Source organism: Haliotis rufescens, unplaced genomic scaffold (assembly GCF_023055435.1).
Source record: "Haliotis rufescens isolate VD_foot unplaced genomic scaffold, xgHalRufe1.0.p SCAF_60, whole genome shotgun sequence".
Taxonomy (NCBI): domain Eukaryota; kingdom Metazoa; phylum Mollusca; class Gastropoda; order Lepetellida; family Haliotidae; genus Haliotis; species Haliotis rufescens.
In genome coordinates this window covers 1,654,008-1,666,263 of record NW_025964335.1, presented here as the reverse complement: position 1 = coordinate 1,666,263, position 12,256 = coordinate 1,654,008, and the positions used below count along the sequence as shown (strand labels likewise).

The 12,256-nt window shown below is 45.0% G+C and overlaps 1 protein-coding gene across 2 annotated transcripts; it reads right to left on the bottom strand.

Annotated features, from left to right (window-relative positions):
* Window positions 1–445: 445 nt before the first annotated feature.
* LOC124140820 lies at window positions 446–11,891 on the bottom strand. 2 transcript variants are annotated; one of them, XM_046508595.2, is made up of 7 exons: window positions 11,765–11,891; window positions 7,937–8,064; window positions 6,689–6,824; window positions 6,046–6,219; window positions 4,279–4,477; window positions 2,000–2,902; window positions 446–946 (listed from the first exon to the last, which is right to left on the bottom strand). In XM_046508595.2, the coding sequence occupies exons 1-7, from the start codon at window positions 11,835–11,837 to the stop codon at window positions 499–501; spliced, it is 2,061 nt and encodes a 686-aa protein (XP_046364551.2). In that variant the 5' UTR covers window positions 11,838–11,891; the 3' UTR covers window positions 446–498. The 2 variants fall into 2 exon arrangements, with proteins under 2 accessions (XP_046364551.2, XP_046364552.2); XM_046508596.2 differs by lacking the exons at window positions 6,689–6,824; window positions 7,937–8,064.
* Between the last annotated feature and the right edge of the window lie 365 nt (window positions 11,892–12,256).

Below are 12,256 nucleotides of genomic sequence, written 5' to 3'. Positions count from 1 at the left end.
CTAGAACCTATCTTCTTATTACCTATTTTGAAGCTATTCTTTGACATTGAGTGAGTGAGTGAGTATGGTTTTATGCCTCTTTCAGCAATATTTCAGCACTATCACGACATGGGCTTCTCACATTGAACCGGGGCGGTCGGGTAGCCTAGTGTTTAAAGCGTTCGCTCGTCACGCCGAAGACCCGGGTTCGATTCCCGACATGGGTACAATGTGTGAAGCCCATTTCTGGTGTTCCCCGCTGTGATATTGCTGGAATATTGCTAAAAGCGGCGTAAAACCATACTCACACACTCACTCACTCACACATTGAACCCATGTGGGTAATCGAACCAGGGTCTTCGGCGAGAAAAGCAAACGGTTTAACCACCAGGCTACCCGACCGCCCCCCTTTGAAACTGATAACATTCTATGGCAATAACACTATTTACAACATGATCTGGACATATACAGTAATGAGCAGTTTATTGCAAGGATACTTTGAGCCTTTGTCGACTTGTCTCAATTGCACCAGTTGCAAATTGGGTTAGCACGATGACGGAAGAGATACATGACGTCATTTCCTGTTTGCCCAAACGTGAAGTATCCATTCCCATCTGTGTTCCAAGCAACAGCCTCACCTCGCCCCTCGGTGTGGTATGCGACCTGTTCACCTGGGTGTTGAAGTGCCTTCTCCACGTCCCCGTCCTCCATGTGCCAGTGATACACGTGATTCACCGTCTTGATCAATAAGTCTTGGCCACTTGGTGAAATGTCTGCGGCAACGGGACCCAGAGTGCTTGTTTGAAGAGGCAAGGTCAGCAAATGAGATAGGGTCACTGGGTGACCCTGACCCCATCCGTTTCTTGGCAATTTTGCGAGTTTGCTACCTGATCCTGTAGCTTCAGACAAAATGTAGACATCACCATTCCTGTCCACCATCAGTGCCTCTGACGACCCTTCACTCCAACTGGAATCAATACAAGTAAGCATAAACAATGAGTAAGTCAATAAATGTTGGTCCATATATTCTGTGGTGTAATGTTTTGTAGGTTTGCCCTTTTAGACCGGGGCTGGCCGCCTCCGTGGTCTAACGGTACAACCACCTCCCGGAGAGCGGAATGTCCGGGTTCGATCCCCGCCGCTTCATACCAAAAGACGTTTAAAGATGGTACTTGTTGTTACCCTGTCTGGCGCTCGGCATTAAGGGGCTAAAACAAGGACTGGTCGGCTTGGAGTCAGAATACTGTGTCTGAGTGGGATATTCATGTTAAACTGCGGCATGGTATCTCAGTGAACACTGTAAATCGGCATCAGTCCGAACTAGTACAAGCAGCCACAAACAAACGTGCGTTAACATCGCTATATCAGTGCAATAATCTTGGACGCGACATTAAACCCCATTTCAGGTCACGTCACACGTACACAGGGGCTACACCCAAGCTGTAGTGGATAGAGCGTCTGCCCAGAGAGAATAGTCACTGGGGTGTAAGTCTGTACTGTAGGGTGAGTGATTTAACTGTACAGCCCAGACTTAGCCCCCAGTGACTGACTATTTCCTGTTCCGGCAAATGTAATCTGCCCTACGTGGAAGACGCCTCCAGGATGACGAGGACATAACGGCTGCCACAGAGGCGTGGTTAGAGGGCCAATCTGCGGATTTCTATAAAAGTGGAATTAAAAGCTTGAAGGACAAAAGGAATAAGTGCATCGAGGTGAATGGAGATTATATTATATTATATTGCAAAAGATATTCTTCGACTTGGTCTTGTATTGAAGTTGCAAAACTTATTGAACGCCCCTCGAACATGTATATCTTAGGTTTCATAAATTTGTAGGGTCGGTCGGGTAGCCTAGTGGTTAAAGCGTTCGATCGTCACGCCAAAGACCCGGGTTCGATTCCCGACATGGGTACAATGGGTCTATTTCTGGTGTCCCCCGCCGTGATATTGCTGGAATTGCGGCGTAAAACCACTCACTTACTCATAAATTTGTATTGTATTAAAAAGCTCTTAAAACTCACGTGAAATGGAAAGTTTTTTCAACATTAATGTTCTGTGTCTTTACATCTTTCGGTTCCTTGATCTTGTACACAGTATTCTTTGTAGGGTTACCACCAGACCCGGTGTCAGCGATGTAAATGCATGTCTCATACCCGGGGCACGGGCCTACCGCAATGTCCTCCCAATCGGCCGCTGAAGCATGCATTACATGCAGCGTCGCAACGACCGACGCTGTCCATTCGTCCACAACGTAGATGCTGGCTGAGTGGCTGTTGTCGTTGATAGCGTACAGGTACCCTGGATGTTTCCGACTGGCCGCCAACCCTGATGTCATGTGCAGACCCTTTGAGGAATCGATGTGACCAATCTCTACGAACTCGTTGTAATAACCAGTATCAGGAAACGGTGTAACCGAATGGTGAGGCGTGCTTGTAGCCTGAATTGTTGAGGTGTGATGAGTTAGCTTGGGTGTGGTGTGACTTGGTCGGGTCGATGGAATGGGTACTTTGCGTCCATAAAAATGAAGTGCCTGCTGGGAATCTTGACCAATTGTATAATACCCATTACCATCCCATTTCCAGGCGACAGACTCTCCACGACTTTCAGAAACATAGGGCACACCGATGCCAGGATGTTGAAGGGCATTAACCACTGATTTGCCAGGCATGTGCCAGTAGTAGATATGATTAAGTGTCTTTATCAGCAAGTCTGTGCCACTTGGGGAGATGTCTGCGGCAAGAGGACCTGAATTGGCAGATTTGAAGGGCAGGGTCAAGGTTGAATGGAGGGTATTGACTTTCCCATTATCCCAGTTCTGTGACGGGAGTTTGGCCATGTGAGCCGGTTGTCCACTGTGCTCTGAGAACATGTACACCTCTCCTGCTGAATCTACCACCATTGCCTCAGACGAACCCTCTGTCCACCTGCAACACAAACATCTGTCAGACTAACCTCATCTTTTCCAGGAGCGGTCGGGTAGCCTAGTGGTTAAAGCGTTCGCTCGTCACGCAGAAGACCCGGGTTCGATTCCCGACATGGGTACAATGTGTGAAGCCCATTTCTGGTGTTCACCGCCGTGATATTGCTGGAATATTGCTAAAAGCGGCGTAAAACCATACTCACTCACCCGTCTTTTCCTCCAACAGACTACATGACGGCCGGGCGAAAGAAATTTCTTACCCACGTTTGATGGTGCCAAAAATGAAAGAAACAAGAAATGGCTATTCGATTTGAAGAGCAGAGTGTACCAGACATTCTCATGATCAGTTTGAGTTTGAGCTCAAAGCCTTGTAATATTTTGATAATGTTTGTAATTGTTTGGTCAAATCCAATTTTCAAGTGTATGCTTCTTTTTTCCGGTAGTTTATCAACAACCGAGTTCTGAAACAAAATGAAATCATTCATTTTCAAATAATAATATTTGTTTGCCTAACTCTATCTAACCAGCACCATGAGGGATGCGGGTCCTGTCCGAAATGCGTTATCGGGTTGACCCTTGGCAGTTTGAGTGAGTGAGTGAGTTGGGTTTAACGCCGCTTTTAACAGATTCAAGTTATATAGCTTCATGTGGTAGGAAAGCCCGAAGTGATGCAGGTCTCAGACGTTTACCACTTCAGTGAAACCCATGAGCACGGGTATGGTGCTGACAAACCTAGAAACATAATCGGGGCGAACCGGGATTCGAACCCACAATCATAGGTTTCTGGCGTGCCCAAGGGACGCAACTCTGCACAGCGAATCGCAGCGCTTTAGACGACTGGGCCACCCGTGCCCCCCTTGGCAGTCTGAAGATAATGGTACATGGTCATTAGTTGTAATATTCTCTTATTTCACAATTTCCAATTCTTAATATGTGGCATTTAAAGAGATAAAATATTTGAAAAACTCTGTTCATTTTTCCCATGTTCATACCTTTAACAATTAATATGGATAAGGGCTGTTGTTAATGGTAAGGGGTGTACAAAAGAATATAATTTACCCTCTTCCTGTTACAGGGGGCACGGGTGGCCCAGTCGTCTAAGGCGCCGCGATTCCTGTGCAGAGTTGCGTCCTTTGGGCACGCCAGAATCCTATGATTGGGGGTTCGAATCCCGGTTCGCCCCGATTATATTTCTAGGTTTGTCAGCACCATACCCGTGCTCGTTGGTTTCACCGAAATGGTAAACATCTAAGACCTGCATCACTTCGGGCTTTCCTCCCACATTAAGCTGACACGCCGTGATATAACTCGAATACTGTTAAAAGCGGCGTTAAACACAACTCACTCACTCACTCTTCCTGTTACATGAAAAACACGTACTTATAACCATAGGTCGAAGTGACTTGGACATTCTGGGTGTGTGTTGTGGACGGTTCCTTGACAGCATACACGGTGGCTTGGTTGTGATGTTGTGATCCTGTGTCTGCCACAAAGATGCATGCCCCGGAACCACGTGGACAGGGCCCGACAGCAATGTCCTCCCAGTCAAACTCATGACTGTGTTGAACAGTTAGCACACCTAGATAACGGCGACACACCGAGATTACAAAGGTGAGTGAGTGAGTTGGGTTTAACATTATTCCAGTTATATCGCGGCGTGTCATATAATGTGGAAAGAAAGCCCGAGTGATGCAGGTCTCAGACGTTTACCACTTCGGCGAAACCCACGAGCACGGGTATGGTGCTGATAAACCTAGTAAGCAATCCTAGATGACGGCGTCCGCCCGGAGAGCGGAAGGTCAGGGGTTCGAACCCCAGCCGCGTCATACCAAAAGTCTTTAAAACATGGTACTTGTTGTTACCCTGTCTGGCGCTCGGCATTAAGGAGCTAAAACAAGGACTGGTCGGCTCGGAGTCAGTATACTGTGTCTGAGTGGGGTATTCATGTTAAACTGCGGTATGGTTTCTCAGTGAGCTAGCACTATAAATCGGCATCAGTCCGGACTAGTAGAAGCAGCAACACACACACACACACACACACACACACACACACACACACACACACACACACACACACACACACACACACACACACACACACACACACACGTGCATGCACGTCAGTACATAAGTGCAATAATCTTGGACGCGACGTTAAACCCCATTTCACCTCACCACCTCACCACCTCACCACCTCACCTAGATGAGAAAAAGCACGCCGAGAATACAAAGGTAAAACTTCTCAAACAGTCAACAAGTAAGTAGGTTGAAGGGACCTTCGTACATACGAAGTTTGACACAACCGAATATGATGAATAAAGAAGGAATACACAAGGACCAAACTTTTACTTCGAGACAACCGCAAATTCGATACATTAAATTCGACACAACGGTGTATGACTGTATATTAAACCTGAATACATCGTACTCAATATTGTCTCTCATTCAATGTCGTTGATATTGTCACTGTGGGTATGCTGTTTTGACTCTGTGCCTAGATTACAAAGCGAACTGACATTTGTACATGTCATTTACTTATTCGTAGCCATACCAGTCGTCAACATCATTAGTTGTATTTTAGATAGCTTGACCAATTTTTATATATGCATCCAAAATTATGGATTATGGGGTCATGAAGAATTTTGGAATATCAGTCTAAATCAGCTTTCATACCTACACGCTAAATTGACAAGGAAGTGAGGTGGAATAGGCTTTAACGTCGCCTTCAAGAATATTGCTCTTATATAGCGACGTGCATGCATGACGTGTGTGTATGTTTGCGTGCGTGCGTCTGTGTCTGTTTGTATGTGTGTGTGTGTGTCTGTGCGTGTGTCTGTGTGTTTCTGTGTGTGTGCGTGTCTGTGTGTGTGGCTGCTTTTACAAGTCAAGATTGTATAGTGCCTTACGCCGTGCGCCAGGCAGGGAAACAACAAGTACCATCTTTTAACGTCTTTAGGTATGACGTGGCCGGGGATCGAACCCCCCACTTTCCGGTCTCCGGGCGGACGCTCTATCCACTAGAGGTCAGATTGACAACGTAAAACATGTCAAATGAATTTACATGTTTGTCCAAAACAACGATCTTTGAATACGTCAGGAAAGCGAAAATACGTTACTGATGACACACAAACAAGTACGTGTACGTACCGACTACTTTAGCTGTATCAGCGTGGACAATGTATATTTTATCTGACCCAGCATTGTCGTTGATTGCGTAGAGGTAACCAGGATGTGTCTTGCTTGCAGCCAAACCCGAGACCATATGGAGGCCACTAGCAGAGGAAATCTGGCCTTCTGTCACACGGTTGGAGAAGTCTGAAGCTGAAATGACAAGTGCCCTGTGATGTTTTTTTAAATGATAATGCTCACTCACTCACTCACTCACTCACTCACTCACTCTCTGTAATGAATATGAATTGATTTTGCAGTATTAATATATAATGAAAAGTCAGTAAGTGAGCTGTGTTTTACGCTGCTTTTAACAGTATTCCAGTTCTATCGCGGCGTGTCAGCTTCATGTGGGAGGAAAGCCCGAAGTGATGCAAGTCTCAGACGTTTACCACTTCGGTGAAACCCACGAGCACGGGTATGGTGCTTACAAACCTAGAAACATAATCGGGGCGAACCGGGATTCGAACCCACAATCATGGGTTTCTGGCGTACCCAAGGGACGCAACTCTGTATAATGAAAAGACAAAATGTGATGTTTCACCCATAAGATCCCTTATCTCATGGTTGGTCACATTTGGAGAAAACAGTTATGAGATATAAAATAAATCATGAAAGGTACCTGTTGAATAAACTGATATGAACCAGGAGTCGCCACATACTTGACCCTGGTCGCCTGAACATTGGCGCTTACAGTCATCCTCAGACGCCTGTGTGTCATCTGCCACTGACAACCCACACCAACACTCGTTGCCATTCTAGAGAAATGACCAAACCTTCATCATCTGTAGACAATTCAAATCTCAACTCATGTTCGTCAGTTATTTTATTGGACATTCTATTCTTTGTATGTCATCGTATTATTTGCACTTGTAAATTTTAGGATTAATTTGAATCAATATTGTAATATATTTTATTTGCGGCATATGTTTTAATTAAAATACAGTAAACTACGGTTATAACGAACACGCTTATAACGAACTAACGGATATAACGAACTAACTTTTTAGTCCCGACTATATGTTGTAGTTATGCTGTATATATGCTTATAACGAATTACGGTTATAACGAACTAAAATTAGTAGTCCCTTTGAGTTCGTTATAACCGTAGTTAACTGTAGCTTAACCTTATTGTGGGTAGTGTCGGTCTTTTTGTCAGAGGGATGGTGGGTTAGCCAAGTGTATAAAGTGTTCGCTCGTCACGCCGAAGACCCGGTTCGATTCCTCACATGGGTACAAAGTGTGAAGCCATTTCTGGTGTTCCCCGCCGTGATATTTCTGGAATATTGCTAAAAGCGGAGTTAAATCACACTCACTGCTTGTGAGAACATTATATGGGCTTAACCAGTGGATAACATCCATCTGACATTGATTGAATGAAGGGCAATGTTAATGTTTCTTCATGTCTTGATTCTACATTTTCAATAGATGTCCATGCTTATCCTAATATTTAAGAGTTAGTGAGTGAGTATGGGTTCACGCCGCTTTCAGCAATATCCCAGCAATATCACGGCGGGGGACACCAGAAATGGGCTTCACACTTTGTACCCATGTCGGGAATCGAACCCGGGTCTTCGGCGTGACGAGCAAACGCTTTAACCACTAGGCTACCCGACCCTAATAGTTAAGAAATAAACGACAAGTGGGAGTTCTTTATCGAACAATAAAACACTGCAGGGAGAATAAACCAGGAGGGGCACAGGTCATTGTGACAAACATTTTTTTTTCTTCCAAAAGTTTTGTACTCGCCCTTTGTCAAATGGTGACAAATGAATCTTTCTAAAAATTGTCAAACAAACAATTCTATTTCTATTACTTTAAAAATCATAATATGTACCTTCCATCATAACGCGGTATATTATCCACTCACCTCAACGCCAGCATATGGATACGCAAGACACTGGTTAACACACGACTCGACATTCATGTTGGTAGAGGTCGGTTTCTCATGGGGCAGGACACGCCTGTCTGAGTGATCCGTGTAGCAGCCCACATAGGCTGTCGGGGAAACGGGTTTGCTTTAGCGTTATATCAAGGTGAGGTGAAATGGGGTTTAACGTCGCGTCAAAGATTATTGCACTTATATAGTGACGTGCATGCACGCGTGTGTGTGTATGGCTGCTTGTACTAGTCCGGACTGATGCCGATTTATAGTGCTAACCCACTGAGATACCATGCCGCAGGTTAAGATGAATACCCCACTCAGACGCAATATACTGACTCCGAGCCGACCAGTCCTTGTTTTAGCCCCTTAATGCCGAGCGCCAGACAGGGTAACAACAAGTACCATCTTTTAACGTCTTTTGGTATGACGCGGCTGGGGATCGAACCCCGGACCTTCCGCTCTTAGGGCGGACGCTCTACCATTAGACCACGGAGGCGATCAGCGTTATATCAAGACGTGGTTAAAGAGAGTTAGTCAGTATACTACTCAACGTTTGATAGGGATAGTCTGAGTGTCCAGGCTAGGACTCGATGTGACTTTGGCTGGGAGAGGTTCTCGTACAAAAGGCTTTCCATATTGCCTTGGAGCTGACGCACTTTCAGCACCGTCACAAACCGTATTCGACGTTGCGAAGTAAATATCTAGCAGCGACGATTAATACATAAATTAATACATAAACTTATTTTTCACACTATACCCACTCTATATCTCTGAGACCCAACTTGGAGGAGCTCTTACATACATAGCAGTGCTAGTGGAAAAGCTGCATCTCCGGGAAGATGCATCTCCGAGTAGGTCTTCAGCAACCCATGCTTGTGGTAAGAGGCGACTAAAGGCATCGGGTGGTCAGGCTCGGTGACTTGGTTGATGCATATCATCGATCCCAAATGCGTAGATTGATGCTCCTGATATTAATCACTTTTTGTCCTAAACTTTTATTTGAATTTATTTCTATTACTTGTGATGAGACCTGTGAAGACCCGGGGTAGAATAGGTCTTCAGCAACCCATGATTGCTGTAAAAGGCGACTAACGGGATCGGGTGGTCAGGCTCGCTGACTTGGTTGATGGATGTCATCGCATCCCAATTGCGTAGATCGATGCTCATGATGTCAATCACTGGATTGTCTGGTCCAGGCTCGATTATTTACAGATCGCCGTCATATAGCTGGACTATTGCTGAGTGTGGCGATAAACAACAAACAAACAGAGTTACATCCCTTGCTGGGCCAGGATCCTATGACCGCAGGTTCTAATCCCAGATTTGCCCTGATTCTAGGTTTGTCAGCACCATACCATTCCAGAGTTGCGTTTAATCAAACAACGTGTTGTCCCCTCACCGTGCTCATGCTGGCACATTACCCAAGGCGCTAGTAGATCAACACTCACATTACCATCTCCTCCTTCTCGGTACCCATCCACTGCTGGATGTACAGAGGCATATTTCGAGCAACATCACTTCTACAGCGACGTGCATGCACGCGTGTGGTTTATTGTACTTATCCGGACTAGCCAACTGAGACACCATGCTGCATTGTACAAGGATACCTTATTCAGACACATTACACTGCTTCCTAGTCGGCCTGGCCTTTTTTCTATTCCTTTCATCCCGAGTGCCAAGCAGGGCAACAACAAGTTCCATCGCTTCGCATCGTTTGGTGTGCCATAGACAGGGGATCGAACGACCAACCCTACGGTCTCCGTTAGACGCTCTTTCCATGGGTTCACAATCAAGGGGGAACTTAATGGTGATTTGTTAGCACTATCCTCATAGCTCCGATGGACCGCCTCCGTGGTCTAGTGGTAGAGCGACCGCCCGGAGAGCGGAAGGTCAGGGGTTCGATCCCCGGCCGCGTCATACCAAAAGACGTTAAAAGATGGTACTTGATGTTACCCTGTCTGGCGCTCGGCATTAAAGGGCTAAAACAAGGACTGGTCGGCTCGGAGTCAGTATACTGTGTCTGAGGGGTATTCATGTTAAATTGCAGCATGGTATCTCAGTGTGCTGGCACTATAAATCGGCATCAGTCCGGACTAGTACAAGCAGCCACACAAACACACACACGTACATGCACGTCGCTGTATAAGTGCAATAATCTTGGACGCGATGTTAAAACCAATTTCACCTCACCTCACCTCATAGCTCCGATCACAGTTTGCCACACCATGATAAGGCTGAAGTATTTTTAGAAACAATGTTAAGTATCACCTGTCTGAATGTACAGGAATGTCTATGGATTGTGTGATCGTTTGTTCTTTAACGCCGCACACAGCAATATACCACCTATATGACGGCGGTCTCTAAGGAATCGAGTCTGGACCAGACAATCCAGTGATTGACACGAAGAGCATCCATCCACGCAACTGGGATACGATGACATGTATCAACAAAGTCAGCGAGCCTGACCCCCCGATCCCGTTAGTAACGTCTCACGACAAGCATGGGTTACTGAAGACCAATTCTAGGACATCTTCCCGAGGCAAGCGAGTTAACTGACTATAAAAGTCCAGTTTACACCCTTGCCGAACTGGTATTATGGAGTTACATTTTGGCTGGACTAACGAGTCTATGCATAGTCCAATCAAATTCGCGCACCGAAATCGAAATCCGGTTCGTAAGCTGCCATGAAGATTTCGGTCGATTGCAGGATTTAGAGAGCTTATGCACCGCCAACTCGTTTTCAACAGATATTTTCTACATCTTTTCATGTTTTTAATCAAGGTGCTCACTTGATTTGATGCATTTCGCGATGTAAAACCCGTTTTATCACAATATAGATCTTGATTATCGATCAGATCGTCTTGACTGGGCGCCACCATTTTGTGTGAAGCAAACGCAAGTCATACGAGAGGTGGAATCTGATTGGTCCAAAGGAGAGGCGTAGAAGGGACATAACTGGTAATGGCCACTGGTGGCGCTACGATCGAGCCTAGTAATTCCAGCCTAGTTCGGCAAGGGGGGAAACTGGACTTTTATAGTCAGTTAACTCTCTTGTCTTGGGAAGATGATGCTAGCACAGATGGAATGTCAGTAGAATCAAAAGATGTTTTGGTATAGGTTCCATAAGTAATTATAAAATTATACTACAGGTAATCACTAGTTAAGACCACTGACACATCCTTCATCAACACATAAACAGGTAATCACAAACACATCCCACTGCGTTTTACTATTGACTACAGAGTAGATAGGAGAGACACGTTTTCCGTCATTTAAATGCATAATTTCAATTATAAAATATGAGAACATAAACGTGAAATCAAATGAGTATACACTCAAACAACGTTGTGTCTAGCTTAAATGTGTCGAACTTACGGTTGTCTCGAAGTAAAAACTTCCCTGCGTATTGCTTCTTTATTCATCATTTTCGGTTGTGTCGAACTTTGGATAACTCGTATTTACGAAGATCCCTTTAACTTCGACACAACCGTGTTTGACTGTAATTACTACTCATAAACCGAAAAATAGTAAATATCTGTAGCGACATTTAACTTGCAATGATATAAATTTAGAATAATTCATTCATTTGTATCTGACATCACTCAGAAATGACTACCTGGAGACCAGAAAATCCAGTGATTGATATTATGAGCATCGATCCACGCAATTAGGATCGATGACATGCATCAACCAAGTCAGCGAGCCTGACCACCCGATCCCTTTAGTCGCCTTTTTCGACAAGCATAGTCGCCTTTTAGGGCAAGTATGGGTTGCTGAAGACCTATTCTACCCCGGAATCTTCACGGGTCCTACCTGGAGAGGAATACCGCAGAAACAGCGTGATCAGTGCCAATGAATATAACGACATCATGGAATGTTTGTCCATTGTCCAACTTTGAGACAGTTTACGCACACATCTTGCATGTAGGTTATGGTGACCTTGACCTTTACACTGCAGGGTCACGAGAGATAAGATTGAAATAGTACCTTGGCAAATGAGGATTGGCTCTGACGTCTTTATCCACACTCCGGCGCAGTGGTGACTCAGCATTATACCACTGCCACAGGCTAATTTGCATATCACGTGACCGGACTTTTCTCTTTCTGTAAACAAACGCGCTTTTTCAGAAATCAGTATAGAACGGACTAATGCAAGTATTTGAGGGCGCTTTATATATTGTTTTGCATAATTAAATAGATATTCTACTTCAACTGCGAAAGTGAGTTGCATGACAATATATATTTATACATCAAAGTGACCGTATCACTAGCTCTCCGTCGGGCTTCGGTGACAGCACGTGGAGC